This window comes from Phasianus colchicus, chromosome 2 (genome assembly GCF_987193195.1).
Source record: "Phasianus colchicus chromosome 2, bPhaCol1.hap1.1, whole genome shotgun sequence".
Classification (NCBI taxonomy): domain Eukaryota; kingdom Metazoa; phylum Chordata; class Aves; order Galliformes; family Phasianidae; genus Phasianus; species Phasianus colchicus.
Genome location: NC_143437.1, coordinates 70,504,900 through 70,526,135, shown reverse-complemented (window position 1 = coordinate 70,526,135; position 21,236 = coordinate 70,504,900). Strand labels below are relative to the sequence as shown.

The 21,236-nt window shown below is 33.4% G+C and overlaps 1 protein-coding gene across 3 annotated transcripts in view; it reads right to left on the bottom strand.

The window, feature by feature from the left end:
- ASCC3 (activating signal cointegrator 1 complex subunit 3) overlaps positions 1-21,236 on the bottom strand; it is a 252,676-nt gene that overhangs the window by 49,253 nt on the left and 182,187 nt on the right. For all 3 annotated transcript variants that reach the window (XM_090135956.1, XM_031611074.2, XM_090135957.1), the window contains exons 26-34: positions 20,961-21,046; positions 19,314-19,480; positions 19,055-19,200; positions 18,832-18,952; positions 16,761-16,903; positions 7,237-7,374; positions 7,015-7,135; positions 3,439-3,571; positions 880-1,005 (exon numbers count right to left, since the gene is read on the bottom strand). In XM_090135956.1, the coding sequence (XP_089992082.1) occupies positions 880-1,005; positions 3,439-3,571; positions 7,015-7,135; positions 7,237-7,374; positions 16,761-16,903; positions 18,832-18,952; positions 19,055-19,200; positions 19,314-19,480; positions 20,961-21,046 (1,181 nt within the window). The remainder of the gene's footprint in view (positions 1-879; positions 1,006-3,438; positions 3,572-7,014; positions 7,136-7,236; positions 7,375-16,760; positions 16,904-18,831; positions 18,953-19,054; positions 19,201-19,313; positions 19,481-20,960; positions 21,047-21,236) is intronic.

The following is a 21,236-nucleotide window of genomic DNA, read 5'->3' as shown; positions in this document are numbered from 1 at the left end:
CATTTTTTATTTCCCAAGAAGATTAGATGGAAATTCTGTTCTGTGGAAGATTCTCAGAACGAAGCTAGACGAAGAATTCAAAATTCATGAAGACAGAAAAAAGAATTAGAGGAAGTTGTTCTGGCTTTTATCACCTGCAAGTTCCAGCATCGGTTGCCTGTAAAGAAGTCAACTGAAAATTCACCCAAACATTATAGCAGTAGCATGATTTCAGAAATACAATACTCTGTAATTCATCAAGAAGTGCCTAATTCTTTATTTGACACATTATTTTGGTGGTTGAATGATCACATGATACATAACATAGCATTTACCCGAAACAATATTGTGGCAAAGGCAGGCTAGTTGCTGGAATAGCTCAGAATGATCTGCATACCAGCTGGAACTAGGCAGGATGATATCAATCACTGAAAATATTGCACACATGGTTTCACCAGGAACCCCTAATGAAAGTAAACTTTATCACAGACTAACAGCTGATAGCTATTCTCTCATTTATTAGCAAAACTCAATCACTGTAGATTTTCTATAGAAAACTGGGCATAACATATCAATGTTAAAAAAGTAACACACTATAAATATAATATCTAAAAGAATGTGATAACCTGCAGTTTTATTTTAAGGATTCTGATATAGCTCTCTCAATAATGCTATTTTATAGTTGTTACTAAATTGCAACGTAAGTTATCTGCCAAAAATGCATTTATATTTAGAGGAAAAAAAACGTGCACACAAGTTTCATTCCATGTGTGGGCCAGTAATGCTCCTACAGTAGAGGCTGCTAACTATTCCAGGCTCCAACAGCAGCAGGATCACCTTTGGATCAACTCTACCCTAAAGCTACCTTTAGATTAAATTATATTTGTATTTTATACTCACGTTGGGTTCATTATAAGTCGTCGGAAGAAATAAGTCCAAGTGATATAATCCATTGCATCCTGCTTAGAAGTAATAGTTCCAGCAGCAATTTCAGCATTCAAGTGGTCAGCCAGCACATCTAACAAGCTGAATAACAGGAAACAAGAGGATTTTGCTAACTTTACAATCACAGAGACAGGTTGTAAATATAGTTAGTAGGCTTGTGCATTAAAAGGTTTATTACTTTAAATCTGAAAATATTACATATTTATTTTCCAGTGAAAGAGAGGAAGGGAAGAAGGGAAGATGGGATGTAATTGCAAGGTCAGTCATCTTCTTTACATGATATTGGTATGAAGCTCAAATTATTTTTTGATTGGACCAAGAATGCACATGTTTAAGTAATTCATGGAATGCATTCAGATGGAGCTACTCAGTGATAACTTCTGAATGCTGTATGTTGACCATATGACCGTGTTGGTTTAATCCAATAGAAAATCATACAGAAAGACAAACAGGAAATGAAACAGTGGCAATAGCTTATCTAATACCTGGCAGATACTTGAGAGGCTATTAAAATTACATCAAAATTGGTACTCCAGATTTTTCCTCATCTTCACTGAATATAGGGAGAAAACAAACAAGCAAACAAACCTGGTTTTACCCAGAAAGGTCTAAACTCAAACACAGAAGAGCAAATACAGTTTAAAATGATTCATACACAGTAAAATACTATTTTAGTTTCCTTAAATGGAACAAAGATCTTCACTTCGGTATCTAATGAGATCATGCCTGGCTGCAGTTCAGAGAATGGTACATATCTTTAAAGATTAGCCTGATTTTTCCTCTATTATAATCCTTTTACTTTTCTTACTGTTCTTTTCCTATTGCCAAAAGTAAACAATAATTAGGAATGAGTGCTGTATTCCAAACCCATGACCAGTGAGAGCACAAGGCCTGTCATACAAGTTGTGTACTCAAGTCTTACAATTAATGCATAGACAATCTCTTACAGAAAAAATCTGTAATTAAAAAAATCTGAAATTTAATTTTAAACATTGGAAGTACTACACAGAGCTGATAAATCTGCTCTCTGGTAGAACAAGATGAGAAAGCATTCCAAAACTAAAATACTTCAAAAAAAAACAACCCTCCAGAGTTCATCTTTTGAAGCTATGAAGCTCTTCAAGTATCTTTGATGATCATAAAAGAGCAGGACAACCCTGTGAGTCAATCAGATCACAACTTATACAAAACTTAATGAGGTTACCATTAACATGTGAATCTTCATCTGAAAGTTCATCAAGTATTGTTGTTATATAGTGAAGGATATAATATATCAAACTACTGATATTAATGAATATATAAACACAAAATGACCTGTGAGAAGTATGGAATAGTTACAGTATTCCAAAGAGGAACAAGATGTGACTGTTATACTGAAGATATGATTTTGTTATCTACAAACATTGCTTACCTTCTTATGAGTAGATTTCCTGGTTTATTCTAATGCCATGTAGTCTGGATATACCATAAGCTTTTTAATCAAGCTGCTCTTCTAACTAGCTATTATTTTGAAGAAGTTGAATTCCTAGCTTTTGTGCTAAGTGGAATTACATCTTTTCTGTTCTTTTTTTAATTAAAAAAAAAAAAAAAAAAAAAGAAAGTATGGCTTGGCTTCCTAAAGAAATGCCCCCACATACTTTGCAAAAAAATTATAAAAGGCTGTCTGTGCAGCACAGAATTAACTTCCAAATGCACCTATCCATTTCAACTACATTTCACAGGTGGATAGCACTCTCAAGCTCCTGAAAATTTCCTGATCAGACAGACATCCAATTAGTGGATGGTTAGCGGATTAGTGTTGAAGGACTAAGCTTCCATAGGAGAACAATACTGTGAATTCTTCATTGCTGAGAAAAGTTTTCATTAATGCTCATGCTTAATTAGAAGTCTAAGAATTCCTCCACAAAACATGCATGTATAGGAGATTAATTTAATCGGTCTTGCTTTTTGGAGAATAACTGTTCTAAGAATCAAGACACAGATTACTTTATGCTGGACAGAAAACTCAGCTATGTTCGGAAAGGCAGCAAAAAGGTAGTTTTTCTATGTTTTCTGATAAAAATCTTGCAATTCAGAAGTGAAAGCTGTTGAAGCTTAGTGTAATATCTATAATGGTACACCTAGGTGAAAAGTACTAGAAAGTACTAGAAAGCCGCCTTTTTTTTTTTTTCCACATTAGGAATTTGTAATAGAACTTCAGAGAGACTTGTGAGGATCACACATAGTTGTCCTGCACACTAGCCTTAAAGAACAGTTTATTGTTTGAGACAACAACCAGAGGCAGAGAAGTGTTTGTAATATTATCTAGAAATGAACTAAAGAGTACAACAATGCTTCAAGACTCATGGAAGAAGGGACAAAAGGATAGATAACTTTTTTTTTTTTTTAAATGATTTTACTCTAGAACTCTGATATTTAGAAGATACTCAAGAGAAGAATGTTTTATTTTTCTGTATCTCTCATGTGTATTACTGTTGACAGTTTGATCAGCTTTTCAGATTGCTTGTACTTTACCTGGATTCCACTGGGAAAGGTTCATACAGGAATTTCTTATAGAAGTCTTTCTTGATATCATGAACTAGAATTACAGCTTTGCCTTGGTCATCAAATTGTGGTCTGCCTGCACGTCCCATCATCTGAAGTACATCTGCCAAAGAAACAACAATGTATAAAACAAATGTATTTAAATAAAATGTAGAAATAAAAGTATTTATTTCTATATAATGTGTAGTAAAGGATTTTTTTTTTAATTATTGCTTTGGCTTTATATGCTCTATTGGTTTTGACATAGCTAATTTTTTTTCATTTCATATACATTTATGGTGGACCTCTTTCTGGCGGAAACTATCTTCTTGCATACTTGAAGACCACCCATTGCTATAGTACCCAGGCCTACATCTAATATAAATTCCTCCATTTCACATACATCCCTCATCTGATATCATGAAATAAATGATAAGAGAACTCGTGAAGCCTACAATGACAACTGCATATAATTTCCTAAATTTCTAGTAACTTGCCTTCACTATAAAAGATGCTCCTTGTACAAGCCTTTCTGCTGTACATATATTTCTTGGTTTTTAATGTTGTAGAGGAAAAAAATGGTAAAGGGAAATTCTAATTGTTGAAAGATATGATATCTGCTACCCAAAATTCAGGACAAATTATATTTGTTAAAAGCATTGGAGTAGAGAGGGTTTCACATTGTATGTTGTCCCTGGATCACAATATACAAATTTAAAAGCAGGTAAGGCTAAAGCTTACCTATGCCACCCTACCTGCAAATACTAGTTAGTTAGTGATTTCAAGAAACACAGAAAATACTAGTTTGAACAAAACATAATCAACTTGTTAACTGCCCACCAATGTAGGTATGCTTATCATTTATCGGACTCCTTTCATAATCTGAGAAATGCATCAGCATAGGTTTTTCTTTGTCTCTCTCAGAAGAGCTCTGATCCCTTTCTGGTGCCTTCAGCATTTAAGTTGGAAGAAGCAATGGGAATTGGATCAAAAGTAAATTTTAAATCTTTATGTTAAAACTTATGTCTTGTGAATTCTCTGGGAGATCTATCCTACCTGAAGGATATGTAGTTTGCAGAACTTGGCATTTTAAAAAAGAATTCATTTGGCCTCAGAAGCAAAGTAACCTTTTTGGCCCAGTGGTCATCTGTGTATTTGGTTGAAAAAGGACAAGCCAGAAAGTATAGAACATGGCATAGGAACGGACAATGATTGGAGAAATAGCAAATGATGATAAACAGAAGTTTTCAGTAACACTTTGACTTGCTGTACACAAAAACTACATTAGACACTAATTTTTTAAAATCAGTTCATTTGTTTTGTAAATCTAGAAGCAGCACAAAATATAAAATGGAACTAGTTTGAAAATTATATTTCTGAATAGGTGTGTGTAAAGGGGAAGATGAAACTTCTTATTCTAATATGGTGATTTAAATTCTGCATAATACCACATAGAAAATGGATTTACAAAAAAAAAAAAAAATCAGGATATGACTTTTGCCATAAATATACATAATATATACACATATGTACATAATATGTGTATGTACACATAATTATTCCAAATCTATATTTTTTCTACTGACTCTATGCTACTTGGCTTGGCTGCTTTTAATCACTTAAGTAAACTCCCGAAATGTCAAATACTATCCAACTGGCTCAGTAAATGTCTGGTAACTAAGAGCAGGTCCTCCCCAAAACCTCTGACTTTACCGAAAGAAGTGCTTTTACTTATTTTGAAATTACAGAGCACTCCAGAATGATTCATTCTGCACTCTGCTGCTTCCTTGTAGTGAAAACATCCCTAATACAAGAAGGCAAGTTCAGCAGGGAGAAGCCAAGTTAATGATGGAACAGCAAAGGCTTATTTGAGGGCAGCACTAAAGACAGTATTATGAACATTTGGAAATATTTCCAAAAGAAACTTTAAATTTTCATTTAAGTACTGCTGAAAAACGGTATTACCAATTCATAGGACTTCCAAATATATGAATAGTCTCTAGAAAGTTAAAAGTGCTCTAAAGCACATTTCTTAATAAAATAAGGAACCTACACTTTCTGTTGCGGTGCAGACAACAAAATCTAAACTGTAGATGGTAACTTCCGTTAGTATTCCCAGGAAGTCTTATATAAAACTAAGACCTGAACAACCCCCACTATGCAAGTAATCTCAAATCAGAAAGGTAATAAACAATGAAAGCATAAACCTTTTCTAATGCCTTTGTGAGTACTTGAACAAAATATTTCTAAAACAGCACAGTAAGGCTCCAGTGCTTACTGAGTTTCCAATTTCTTTTGAAAACATCATTTTACCTATTACTCTCTATTACAGTCCCACAGATTCAGTGTGAAATCTAAAATACGCATTGGTTTCTTTCCTCAGCACTTTTCCCCATCCAGTAATAAAGTCAGTTGCCACTGTTCTTTCAGTCAGGAAGTATGAAATACCAGTTCTCTACAGAGGCTGTTTGTATGTGGTTTACATGAGCCAGTCTGTCACAAAATGCAAGTGTGTATGGCTAAGCTCCCAAGTCATAACAGAATATTTGAACAAGAGAGTCAGCCTGGAAATAGATTTCAAGCATCCTGAAGAGCAATAACCACTAAATTAACACCATGATGGTATATTCGGAGAAGTAACCTGTGTATTATTTTCAGTTTGAACTTTTTTCATTAGCAAGCATCTCTTGCTAAGAAGATGAGAGGCTAAAAAGATGCAAGATCTCTATTTACATTACAGATAACACTTAGATTGTCTTTAGGTGAATACATCTCTGGCACAGTGCTGGATCATATAATAAACTTTCTCGTATGAAAAGAGAAAGAGAAAACAGAATAGGAAACCTGGAATAAATTTAGCTTGTCTGCATTCTTCAAGCTTCGTACCATCCAGACAAATATTCTCCCTGTCTGAACTCTGAAATAAGTTCCTCAAGTGCTCAGTTTCCTAAGCTTGTTGAAAGCACTGCATAGCAGCTTATGAAAAGGTGGAAATTAGTGGAGGGTAGGAAGCAATAGAAGACTATATCAAATGAGGAATTCAAACATTTAATTAAATTGATTATTTCTGAAGTATTACTGAAGATACTACACTAGTTAACGTTTCTGTATACTCTCAAGTAATGACATAAATTTTATGTACTCATACATGTAAGACTCAATTTTTGCACCACAGGTAAGTTCATTGTTAAAAATCTGTTTCTATTCTAGAAAAACGTTTCAGAAATGAAGAATTATTATTTGTGAGAAAACTTCTTTTTATCCAAATTATTAGACAGCTAAATACAACTCTGTATTGTCCACTGATATATCTATTTTGAATGGTGTACATTAACAGCACTTGAAAAGGAAAAAAGATTTATAAAATGGAAACTTTTTTTTTTTGGTCACATAAAACCTTAAAAGTCCTCTTTCAACGCACATTAAACAAAGAAATCCATCCTCACAAATTTTAGCTTCTACCTAATTTAGGTATTCTCATTGGTTAATTACTAAATAACTCAGATCATTTGCATATACTTGAAATACATTTCAGCATATGAGCATTCCCATAATTTATGTGAGTACCTGTAATGGGATAATCCACATAACGCCTTGTTTTTCCATCATAGTATTCTGTTCCTTTAACAATTACTAAATGAGCTGGAAAATTTACACCCCAAGCTAATGTGCTTGTGGCAATAAGAACCTAAAACAGAAAGAAAGATTAATGAGGTACATGTAACAAAAAGCCAACTTTTAAAATTCCATGAAAAACTCATTATGGCAGGATTCAAAGAACAAACATACCTGGATTTTACAGTTCACAAACAATTCTTCCACAGTTTTCCTGTCTCTCTCATGCAGACCGGCATGGTGCATGCCTATTCCAAAAGCAAGAGTCAGCTTCAAATTTGAATCTCTAACTGTCCCTATAATGTCATTCATCTGTAACAGAGCAGATAGTTACATATTTTAAAAAAGAATACTCCGACATTTTTAACTTTTGTTGTTACTATTCTCTTATTTTTACAGCAAAGATAATTTGCCCAACTGTTTACACACACAGGAAAACACGGTCTGCTCTTTGAACAGTCTTTTTCAGTCTAAAAAATCAAATACTATATTAAGAGTGGGAGAAACACAAAGCTACATGACTTTATTGATACACTAAGCGGAATGGATAAGAAAATCAAAATGCTGAAAAATTTGTAATGGTCTGCAAATGCTGTGTATTCTGCTCTGTGCTAGTCTAACGCAATTCCTGGTACAAAAAATATAGGAAATCCATGCAACCAGTAACATAACAATCATGAAAAATAAATTTGTTTTTCCTGTGCCTATGAAAAGATAGACATGTTTCTACAATTTGATAATTCTGCAATTATTATCCATGAACAGAGTTCTTGATTCACATGCTGACATGCTAATTCAAGTTAATGTTTTGAGAGTAGCAAAATCCAACACGTAGAAAATGTTTTCATTTCAAACTTAAAAGTTCTGATAAAAAGTTAATTTTTCTACTTCCCTCCCCCAGTTTCATGCCTATGACTATCTGTAAACTTTTTAACTACTTTCAACATTTCTTGCCTAAGTTTTCATGTAATAAATTCCATAATAAACTCAACTATTTCTGTAGACTACTTCTGCAAAAAGCACCTCACAAGTAATAAACACAAGCTTTGCAACTTTGTTTTCCTTAGTGACTTTGCCCTCACAATACTCTTTCCACTGTTGTATTTCGAAGACCATTTATTATGTTATGTGATTTTCATATTGTTATAGCCAGGAACCTTTAAACTTCATCTCTTATTAGTGGTTTCCTGGTGCCACCAGCAGTGGCACAGTGATATTGCATACTTATAGGTAGCATTTTTCATAGTTACCTAGGACGTATAGCCAAGATTAAGGAAAATAGTCTTCAAACTTTAAAGTTTTCTTTTTAAAAGAAAAAATGTCCAACCTCAACTGAGTATCACAAAGCACTCAGTTTTGAAAGCTGTGCAATTGCAGTGATATAGTATAACTTTGAGGTCTTGCACTTCTCAAGTTCAGAACTGTAAGTTTCTCTGAACGTTCTCTAGGTTTTATAATTGTCAGACCTTAATATTAATACAATTGCTTCAGTACCTACGTCCAATTAACATGTGGCATCCCTTAAAATTACAAAAAAAGTAAGAGACTATAAGAGCATTAAAAAAAAAAAAAAAAAAACGTTGGGAAGAGCAAATTACAAAGCAGTTTAAAAAGTTTTTTGTTGAAGTGACAGTGACTGAAATAGGATATAAATAACAGAGAAGAAAATTTACAAAAATATTTAAGTTTCGGTTTTGTCCAATCAGTCTGAACTAATGAAAGCTCTGAAACTTCATTTTCTCTTGTAATGCAGCTGTCTGGATGTTCTTTACACTATCCTCTATCTTGGCATGTATAAGAGGAAAGGATGCACAGAAGAGAGTAAAAAGGACTATAAAACTTTGAAAGGAAAGGAAGCTGGAAGAAAAAGCAATAGACAGAGAAGTGAAGACGGAATAAGTCTGTTTAGGAAAGGGAAACAAGACGGGTACATAAGCAGAAGAGAACGAAAAGAACTGAATGAAAGGAGGATATGTTAAAGGATGAAATCTATCTCTCTAGATAAAATCAGTAAACTTTTGATTTCTCTAGTGAGGATGTAGCAGTGATTGTAGCGTAGACAACATTAATTATGACCTATCTAAGATTTCTACTTCTACGAGAAAAAAATAACTGGAGAAAATGAGAACCTGTATATTGTTTTTCTCTACAGTTATGATCACCAGCTATAGAAGTAACTGTAGTTGATCAGCTATATTAGTAACCATATATTCAAATGTTTTAAGGCTTAATTCCAACCCTCACCCTCCCTAGACTTATGAAGTGGTATTAGTATAGTGTTTACAGTTTTATGTAACATTTCAGAGACGAGCGTGTCAGATAAAAAGTGGGAAACAGCACCAGGAAATATCAGGAAAAGACATGGAAACATAAATTAATTTATAATCTACTTAATTTATATGTTTAAAAATTGGCAAAATACGTTGAATTGCTTTTAATAATTAAATTGATTTAAAAACTAAATTTTTATTTTCCCTACCAAGAATCATCACCTTATGATAATCACATCTTTAATGTAAGGGAACAAGTCAGTTACAATTCCATTCATTTCATTATTCACGTGAGTAGAATTTGATATTGGGAAAAAAAACGAATAAAATCCCTTTTTCTCCAGAAAATACAGTGATCAAATTAGCTGATTTGGATTCGTCTATAGCAATTAGACTGCTCCTGCAGCACATGCAGTTTTACAGCGTTAGTTTTTTTCAGCACAGAACCTGAGCTAAACCATTTTGTCATATAGCTTCAAGCATATAACATCCTAAATTCACACAGTTGGGAATTTATTCAAAGATGTTCTTCTTGCTTTTACAATCAGCGGTGTTTTTTTTTCCCTCTGACTTGTATTACAGCAGTGGCCCGTCGTGCCGTTAGTCATACCTGCAAAGCAGTGTAATTTACCACAAGAAAACTAAAAAACCCTTAGCAGGAGAGCTGGCACGTGTACTACTATCCTGTCATTTTAGCAGCAGGGAATCCTAGTCATTTTTAGCTGACCTCTTACTTTCACATAAATCAGTGTAATAAACACAACTATTTTACCCATAGGCACAATCCAAGGCTTAAAATTCTCATGACAATTTATTTAAAAACGTAACTCCCTCTTATGTCAATTTACTTTTAAGAATATTATCATTTTTTTATTAAGAAATGCTGGTGTAATTAATAGTTTCATTAAGCAGAAACAGACACACCATCTTGACTATAAAACAAGTCAAATGTTTCTACAGTGTTACAACTTCATTTGCTCTTTTTGAAAAAAAAAAAAGTAACGTCAACTCAAACAAGGTCAAAGAATTACTGAAAATGTACTTTAAAAATAAGGAAAAGTACATGCCACTGAAGAAACAAAAAAGAAACAAACACACAGAAAAACCCCAACAGCATAGAACACCTGTAACACTGATTCAGGGAACCTATTGCAAGGAGGGATTTTCTCTGGGCTCCAAAACAGGCAGGATTGGGCCCATGCAGAGAAGCTTCTGCTCTTTTTCACAAATCTCCTGATGAATACAAAAAAAAACCCCTTCTGTGCTCTCCTCTAGCATCAAGTTCTTCACCTTTTTACTAAAAATCTTTGAAAACCAAGAAACATTTAGTGCAAAATATGGTATTGCAAAATATTTATTATAGAAAAATAGTTCATTTTGATCTTGTATATTCTAATCTCTGAACAAGCTAGATTTCTCTCAGACTAGTAAGTAGTCATTTTCTTTGTTCTTGCACATATGTAAACTGTTGAACCATTTACTTTAAGCTAATAGAACTTTTTTTATTTTTTAAATTTATTATACTTAAAAAGCTTTTGTAGAAAGATAGGATTCCATTTAAGTAGATACATTACCCTGTGCCTGAAATACATTCCAGTCAGAGTATAATTCAGCAAGTTGATGACAATGCTGGCTCCAAAAGAAAGGAGGAGACCAGATTGGACAAGAATGAGCTAACAGATTGTGCAGCCCAATTCTGTCCCTTTGAGTGTGATATATTGTTTCAAGATGCTAAAAACCCATACTTTCTCAAAGCATATCTGTTGTGCTGGTTTTCCCATTTTCACAGAATCCTCATTATTAGTACTCTGTACTCTTTTCAAAGCACGTCAGACTCAGACCATATGCCACTGAATAATGCTTATCAATTGTCTAAAATGCCCAATAGAAGAAAGATGTGCCAAACAAAAGAATCATGAAAGTTATGGAGTCTTTTAAAAAAATAATTACATATTTCACATCTGCTGCAGATGTTAAGTGAAATAAAAACATCTCCTTGTTATAAGTAAATGTTAATTTTTTATGACACACTTTTGTGTCATAAAAACAACATCTTGTAGGAGGAAGCTGAACTTCTATAATGAGTGTAACACTTAGAAATCATTCTTGGTACCTGATCTTTAAAGACAAGAAAAGTAAGTCACCCTAAAAAATTTAAATCTGACTTCTCATACTCCAGAAATTTCCCACACACCACAAAATGCTCAGAACACTTCAGATAAGATTTTTCAAGAAATATTAAAGAAAAGCTTTAAATAGTTGAAATATATTATTAAAATCTATACTTTTAAAACTAACATTTCATTAGAAAGACTTCAATATACCTATTCATAATACAGACCAGATACTTCTGTTCCTGTCTGATAGCACAGCACTACTTCAGAACAATAACGTGGAGATAACAGGTTATTTGATTTAAAAGTTAAGAGAAGAAAAAGTCATCTTTTGTCTTTCCTACAGTTCTAGATTTATTTATTTATTTATTTTTCAGCAATACAAAACACAACTTTATGGTAAAATTTAATTTGCTTTCAGGCATATATCTATGCGTATTTTCACATACTGTAGACACACACACACACACACACACAATTAGCACACATGTTTATACACTCACATCTCTAAAATCTTGAGATCAGTATGAGCCTGATTCATTCTTTTGGAATCAATGAACACCCTTCAGTCAAATGCCCTTGTGTTCAGTGGGAGCTGAATATTCCTTGGTATGGATGCTTTTGAATATTACAGCAGGTATGCTTGTGCTAAAGGATTTTGGTTATTTCTAGAGGTCTCATAAAGAACATTAACAAGATGCAGATGGTAAAATGATGCACAGCAGAATGCAGAAATCACTGTGGTTAAAGTTAAAGCTGTAAACGTAGGTACATTTCTTCTCTTGCAGTGCAAATATCAGAAGAAAAAAAATCCAAGTATCTGGCCAGAAAATAAATTTATTTAAAAGCAACCAAGCAAACCAGAAAATGCTTTGCTTGTTTGCTATTAAGAACTGCATGTTATCTCCAAACAATAAACAATAAATACTACTTTGTACTTTTGATTTAGGTTTAAAACAAAAAGCAGTAAAAACATTACAGAAAAATAAAGAAACTAAAAACTTAATTCTAAGAAATTCTACAAAGATTGCAACATCTCCCACCACCACCGAGAGAAAGAGAAGAGCTTGTTCCTCTTCAGACAGCTCCAGATGTAGAGCAGTGTATATCACATACAGGCTTACCATCACAAACTGGTGGCACTCTGTTTTAAAAGGATAATCTGAGCTGCTGTCCCTTTTAACAACTTAAGTAATGGGTCACAAGCTTGAACATGACAATCTTGGCTGACAGCTTGAAGTCTGAATTTTAGCTAGTAATTGCAGATTTATAACTCATGCAGATTTATAAATCATCTCAAGATTACACAAAAAAGCAGAGTAAACATAAGGTTTTATTTTTTCATTGGCATCTGCTGGCCCACTGACACGGATGAACTATAAAAAGAAGAGACGAATTACTCAATTTAGAGTGGCAGTCTTCTCTTTGAGATGCACTGCCTATTCACACTGCTGTCATGATGCACCTGTGCCTCATAAGTAATATTGAGGAAGATCTTTATAGAGTGATGTCTACTGAAGAGTCCTCGAAACTAGAGCAAACAGTCAAAAATGGCAAAGGTGGCATCTTCAACTGTTTCTTCACTCTGGTGAAAAATAAGCTCTGTGTTGGACTACACATTTTAAGAGGGATAAAAAGCTGGTTTTGGAATGTGTATGGACAATGCATTTTACAAAAAAAAAAAAAAAGAAAGAAAGAAAGAAAGAAAGAAAAAAGGCAATGCATAAATGCATCTCTAAGGCTCTAGGATAGGTAACTGTTCTTACCTCTTCAAAAGACTCAGACTCTACCTTTGGCAAACTGTGAGCAGTTCTGCTTAAATCCTGAAGAACTAACTGCTACAACAGAATTTTTGCATGCGCTATGCCTAAGCACATTTTTGGAGGTCTCCTTGCTCAGACTAAACTAGACATGAGATATTTAAGTGTACATTTTTTTAATGAAAATCATACAGAGCCTGAAATTAATTTGAATTGAATCAATTAAACTGATGTGTTTTTGTGAATTAACAAGTCCAGCAGAACAGGGTAAACAATAGTACTAGAAACAACAAGCTTTATCAAGCACTGTCTCATCTTATGAAGACTGACTTGTCTCAACATTCTCAATAGCTTTCAACAAGTTGAGTACTATGGGAACAAAGGTATGAGCTAAAAACTGGAATCCAGGAAAAACATCTAGGAAGAATCCACTCCAAAACTGAATGGAATTTTTGGCAATATACATTTTCCGTAGATGGAAGTAGAATAAAACTCCTTTTCAACTATAATTCAATTGCACTTGTTAGACCACTGATTCCTATAAGGGAGAGAAGATCTGTGATTTCCCCATGATGCAGGGATGCTTCTGTCTACTTTGGTGGCAATGGATGAAAATTTGTTCCTGTATGTAAATTTATATACACAGATACGTATTCCAGAAGCTTCACAGAAGTTCATGTCCTTTGAAATATAACTAATTAAAATATCATCTGAACTTGATACTTGGAGCTGTGTGGCAGAGAAGGTGGCTTTGTCTGTTACTAGAGAGGACTGGGAAGAGAATAATCTTGAGTTTTATGAATAGAAGTCTTGATGGGCTTCTATAGATAGGAGATGCAAATGAAAGTCTATTTGAGGCTAACACAGCAGAGAGAAATTCAATAACTACAGGATCTACAAAGAAGATGAAGGAAACTAAGATCATAATCCAGCTGCTACACACCGAAGACAAAACATTGGCTTCTCTCTCCCCCACAAATCCCCCAGTCCCCCACAAATCCTGAATCTCTCTGTTACCTCAACTGAGAAGATGCCATACTGGCTAGCAGAGAAGAACCGTTCAGTGTTTCTAAGAATCTGTGTCTACCTCAGTATGACTCTCCCAGATGTTATTATGGATAGCATTGCTTACAACATTTGAAGTAGCCTTATTAAACTTGCCTACTGGGAAGCTAACATAAGCATAGAATAACTCTTGGGCATCATGTAGCAAAATGAATTACACAATCAAATGAATATAACCAATGTTTTCTTGACAGAATTTTACACTGATCTAAATTAATATCATACAAATAGGGACGAAGGAAAAAGAGTGCCAAGTGCAGTCATAAAGCCTGCATATGTATACACCCATTTATGAAAAATCTCCTATATCTCAACACACTTCACAATTAACAACTACTAGTGTTTTTCACATTAAGATATTTGCCTTTAAGTCAATGAACATTGGTCTACAAAAGACAAACATAAACTGCCAGGCTTTAAAAATGGTTAAAAGACAACAACAATTTCTTTTTTCTAAGAAAAAAGTGTTGAGAAACACTGGAATTATGTGAGAAAGTTTTGAGGATAGGCAGTGTCTACTGTACCTTCTGTATGGAAGGTATTAACTTGTTCTAGTATGTAAAAAATTATAAAGCAATAAAGACATTTTTGTGTATTTCACCTAATTCAAGCTTGAATTTAATATAACTTAAAGTTAGAATATTTAAATTAAAAACATAATATCTATTATATATATATATATATATATTGTAAATACATAAAGAAGCAAGCAATGCATGTTGCATTACCATAGCTTTGTCCTTTGCTTCAATGATAAATGAAATTCAGGTTAACACTGCTCATTTAAAACACAAAACTATAAACTGGTTCCCCGGTTACCTAAAGCAATGTCCAGTTGATCTTGTAGGTTCTTCAGAACTTCATACAATTATTTTATGCAAGATATTGGTAAGACATAAGAACTGTGGAAACTGTGGACATAATCCTCAGCGTTTTGTACTTACATAACTGTAACTAAATAACGTGGTAAGCATCTTTGTTATGCTCCAAACACTCAGGTTATTAAGTTAAATACAAATCATATGCAAATGTTATCAAATAGTAAATAGACAGTCTGTTTGCCCTTGTCAGCTCCTCTTTCAAAACCTACAGAGAGATATTCTGAAACAGATGAAAATGTCTAGCCTCTGACAGGGTGCAAGACAGGAAGTCCCATATTCAAATACTTTTAATAGAAAACCCTCTTCCAGAAAGTCTGAAAGTTTCTCATGCATAAGTGAAGAACCTTCCTTCAGATATGGTTCTTTTCGGGACAGCAGGGGGCTCACAGGACCTGGGGAAGCTATTTGAATACAAGTCATATAGAGCAAGCTGCATGTTATGTATTCTAACTGTAGGTGAGATTACTACAGCAAACCAGTTCAAGGTACTAGAAAGCTCTATTAGGCAGTAATAATTTTGATATGAAACATTTCTGTTACACTCAAGAAAACAAGTTAAATGGAAGTTGTAAAATTAGAAAAGCAACATCAGATTAAGACATGTTTTAGTACTACCAGTTTGTCAGCCAAGACATCCATTTTCTCTTATAAAATCCATCCAAGCAAGGGAGGATATAAATGTTATGCTTTATCTCAGAGAAAAATATCCTTTTTTTTCTTTTCTTTTTCTGTTTTTTTTTTTCTTTTTTCTTTTTTTTGTTTTGTGAAGAGCGAAGGCAAATGTTCTTTCTTATCTAGAAATCCATACTTTTGGAATATAACTTTTGGTATACAAATATACGTTTCACATAACTGTTGAATATTCAGTTTTTCTCCGGTACTTGTGAGCATTTTGCTGTGTTTTGGTTGTAACACAGAAATTCCCATGCAGAAGGTGAGAGAAAGCTAAGTTCCAAAATCTAGGAAATCTGAACAACTTTTTTTTCAAAGCAATGATGGAAAATGGAATCAGTACTACTAATCCAGAAGGAAATAAAGTGTTCTGTATTCAGAGCAAGTGTGGAACAGAAATCATTAAATAAAATTTAGTATACATTTTGTAGAATGCAAACAAAACAGAATACTGAACGGATATTTATTATTTGAAATTTTTCTTTTAAATAAATTAAAGAATGGTTAGGAGAAACAATACAAGAAAATGTAATTAAAGATTATATTGCATAAAAAGAAAAACAATGAAAAAAATTGGTTTAAATTCTTATTCAACAGCAACATGCCACAGTTTTCTTGCTGTAAACCTGGGAGAACATAGCCCTGCTCCTTTTATTATTTGCATTTGTGTTAAACACTTGTATCATGTGATGTAAGTTGTATAGGACATTGGAACTAGCACTAATACATGAGCAGGAAAAACAAAATGATTTCCTTTCTAGAGTTCAGACCTTACAAAGATGTTTAAATAGCCTTAATGCTAGTTTTAATACACACTTGAAACATCTGTTTCAAGATTTACCTCAAATCACCCTTTGTTTTTAAATTAATTTCTTTTCAAATAGACAACAATAAGACAGCAGAAAATCAGAATTAATTCAGGTAATATTATTCTACCTCTCTTTCATCCATCTTCAGCCATTGTTTAGGATCATCCTCAGTAGCTAGGAAAGCTATCAGATCTAAGGAAGTAAGCCTTGTTTGACGTCTGGATGACACAAAAATAAGAACAGGCTTGGCTGGAGAATGGCTTCGAATTGCTGTTGAGAAAAACAGAACTTGAGAATTGGGCTCTTTAATGACAAAACCCACAAATTCTGCTTGTAATACCTACACAGTTGATATACTCTGTAATACCTCTGCTGATATACTTTGTTCTGACAGACAGAAACAACTGAGTATAAAACACCTCTGAATCAAAAATGACAAAACTGATCAGCTGAGTTTGAGCTAATTTGCTCTGTTATTTTGGTGATCATTTTAATATAAAAAATTAAGAGAAGCAATTAGAGAAGAAAAAAGAAAAAAAAAAGAAAATGAAACACAGAAGCTGGACAAGCTTTTTAGACTTCAAAAATTGTGCATTTCTCTGTCTTAGCCCAATAAATAAGTTATGTTTTTCTAAGCTATTAGGATATGTTGTCTTTGGCAAGGTGCCATCAAGGCCCAAAACTTGCTTCCTGTTTGACTTGATTTACAGACTGCATAAATTCATGTCTGCCTGCAAAATATCATTTCAATGTAGTAAAAATAGAAAAAAAGGGTTTAAGTGGCAGAGAGTAACCTTTGAATAGCTTATGGTGGACATCATGGAACAAAGAAATATTGTTTATTAATTACTGTGACACATTTAAACCAATTATGCCTTAGGACTTTCTTAAAAAATATTTTCTTGCTCTGCCCATGTTTCAAAAGTTTCAGGTTTCACCAATTTTTTATGATCTCAGGAATAAGGATTAAATTGAAGTGTTATAACTTTCACTACATCATGGCAAACAAGTGGGGGAAAAAGTCTACAGATTTTTTTTAACATCAACAAGCACTAGAAGTCTAGACAGTTGTATGTACTTTGAATATGCTCTCAGGAAATCCATATTTGTTTTCTCATGTAATGCTCATTCTACTCATTTTGTTAATGAATTATTTCTGAAAATTATTTCATACTATACAACTTTACATATCATTCTTCAGTTTATGAATACTATCCTGCATATACACATACTATATAATCGTGAAATTATTGAAAAAGGATAATTAATGTGTATTTATACCTTACAATTATATATGCCAGTATATCTATAGATTTTAAAAGCCCAGTATCTAATGGATTTCTGTTGCTTCTGGAACAGGTGTGGCATAACAGCCCAAGACAGATTTATTGTTCATTAGTGTTTTTGTACAATGCTCTTGTGGAGGTGTAAATAATCTGAGCTGCCAAGATTGGTCTCTAGTCCACAATCAATACTTTGCTTCTGTCATAAGGATAATTAAAGCAGCTAAAAAGTCACCTCACAAATGTCACCTCAGAATCAACAACAGTTCACATTAGAAAATTTATACTGGAGGTTATTTTTAGTTGATATAATAAATATTCCTTATGCAACCAAGATAAAATATGTTCCAATAAAATATAAGAGTTTTTCTTAAATCTATCCTGCATGCTAGTTTTGTTGCGAATAAAAAATTGGAAACAGAAGCATATCTGGATGCACTACAAATTTTGAATTTTATGGTTATTGCTTTGAAACTAGAATTATGTGAGGTTAGCCTGACTTGCAACTTCTGTTTACAATTTTTTAATGCTTACATACAGTGGTCCATATGAAAGGGCCTCAGCAGATTAATAATATGAATGGTTTTACTGCTTTTTAAATTCCAAATATTTTTACACAAATGTTTCTTCATGGTGTCAAACATTAAGAGGAAACATATTTTATTTTCCCTTCATTAGTACTAATTTTATTCTTATGTTCTAAATACACTACATTCCACCGTTATATGTTGCATGTGCAGTGCTCTTTACATTTCAGACAAATAGCTTTGGGTCATTAGCAGATGCAGATCCCTCGTACACATGCCAAGAGGACAGACGGTAATACATACCGTAAGTGTGCTGCAAATGTACTGCGAAAAGTGCTCAGAATCTTGCTTATACATAAAAAGGGAAAACGTCTGGGAGCTTGCTTACCCTGAAATGCAGGCTTGTTCATGCGAGCCATGCGAGGACAGTAATGCTGGCCAGGGAATCCCTGAATGTGTACCTCTAGAGGAACTGGACGTACTGAAGGTCGGAAGTTGAACAGACCCATCTACAAGAAAACATTTTTTTCAAGTATAATCCTGAATTATCTGAAAAATCACTGTTTTGCTTTCCTGCAGCACAAATACATCTTCTGAAACATTTTTCATACCTGATTAATATTTAGCCAATCAGCAAGATCTCTGGCATTTGCTAATGCAGTGGATAAGCCAACTACTCTTACAGGCTTCTCTGTGTGAGATGAGATGAAGTTTGTTCGAGACACAATGACTTCCAGTACTGGGCCTCTCTCGTCCCCTAGTAAATGTAAAGTACATTGAAAAACAGAGATAAAAAAAAGTGCAAGCACAGTTCTTCAAATTTAGCTATGATTCTGATAAAAAAATAACAAGAAAGAAAACTATGTTCACCTAGCAGATGGATTTCATCTATGATGAGAATGGAAACTTTCTGAACATAGCTTCTGTTCTGCCAGCTTCTGCTGACACCATCCCACTTCTCTGGGGTAGTAACAATCAGATCAGCTTGAGCGATAGCTCTCATATCAGGAGTCACATCTCCAGTCAACTCTACAACCCTGTAATCAAGAAAGATATTTTTTCAAACTACATAAAACTGGTTTCATAGTGCTTCAGAACATCTTAGCATTGAAACATTAATGTTTAAAAAGAGAAGAAACAAAATTATACAAAATCAGATTGTTTCTGACCAAATACTTCTAACAAGATTTTAGAAGCTGTTCTGAGATAAAAAAAAAATTTCTAGCAAATACCACATAAATACCAAATATCATTCGTTTGCAACACTATAAAAAATGAAGAGGGTGAATATGAGTCCCAAACAATATATTGCTTATTTTTCAGAAGGAAGATACTACAGAAATAGCATTATGTTACAACGTGATTCATAACATCCTGTCATAGCACAAAAGCTTTCTAAAACAAGTTGCTGCCTGCTGATGTGTGTAGATCTCTGGTTTGAATAATGAGACTGGACTGTAGCATATCTGCATTTGTTGGTGAAGCTCCATCAATAGTAGAACAGAAATTATGCTAGAGTCATTTTTGGGGGAATATTGGTGGAATTCTTCCAGCTGTTTTACTTTATTATGCTTTCAATTTCTACAGACATTATTTGAGATCCATCATTTTAGACTGAATATTTTTGACATTTCTGTAACACATTCTACATCTAATAAAAATCCCTCAAAGTAAAGTGCTTCTTCTATTCAACAATTAAGTCACAAATACTAAAATCAATCTCAAAAAGGAAATACCACCTGAAAATAATTTAAAATGATGAAATAAATAATTTATTCTCACACACCATTAAATAACAGCAACAACTATAGAAGTGCTGCCAGTAAATAAGTTACTGCTATGATAGCAGCAGTAATCTCACTGGTAATTTTGTGTACACTGAGTAGTACCTTCTTTTATTAAATACTGGGGTGTGCTTTAAGTTTTAACTCAAAAAAAAATCTGTATATAGGTGAATGAAAGGCATTATATCCTATACGTATATTTTTTAATTCAAGTATAACTTTGGAAAACATCAACATGACTGATACTCCTTATATGTCATAAAGTAACAGCTGATCTCCCAACACCTATGAAGATCAGCAAGAGATTCATGAGGCCAAGGAACAAATCTATCTTCCATACTTTATATAAGAAAGACAATATATGAACGCTGGTTCATGTAACTTCTACGAGATCTCTGATAGATGAGGATTCCATTGAATGCTTATTTTGAATTGCAGTTTCAATTACCAAGAACACTGCTGAGAGAAATCTCAGCTTCATATTTGATATACTGGCAAGTAATGAGAATGAAAATATGTAGACATCACAGTATACCTCTTTTTTCACTTTTGATTTTGCTCTCACAATGACTACTGGTAGCATTTTAAAATTTTTTAACTATTAGAAATTTGAAGGATTATATACAAGCAAAATCTATTTTGAAATACTCAAAAGTATTCTGTAGATTTTATCCATACTTGATGGGCTGTTCTTTTGCTTCTCATTTCTTTGATTAGGTAAGGAGAAACATACTTTTTACCAAGTTTTTCTTCAATCCTAACTTTCCAGTCCTCAATTCTCTCACGAACGAGTGCTTTTAAAGGTGCAATATACACTGCCTGCAAAAACAAAAAACAAAAAACAAAACAACAACAACAAAAAAACCAAGATACTTTCATTAAATTGTACCAATATGAAAAGAAAATATTACTTGCAAGATTTTGTCATTATCTGCAAATGAATTAAAGCACATATTCCTCAAATTACCTGACAAACCTGAAAACATCACTTTGTTTACTGAGCCTTTAA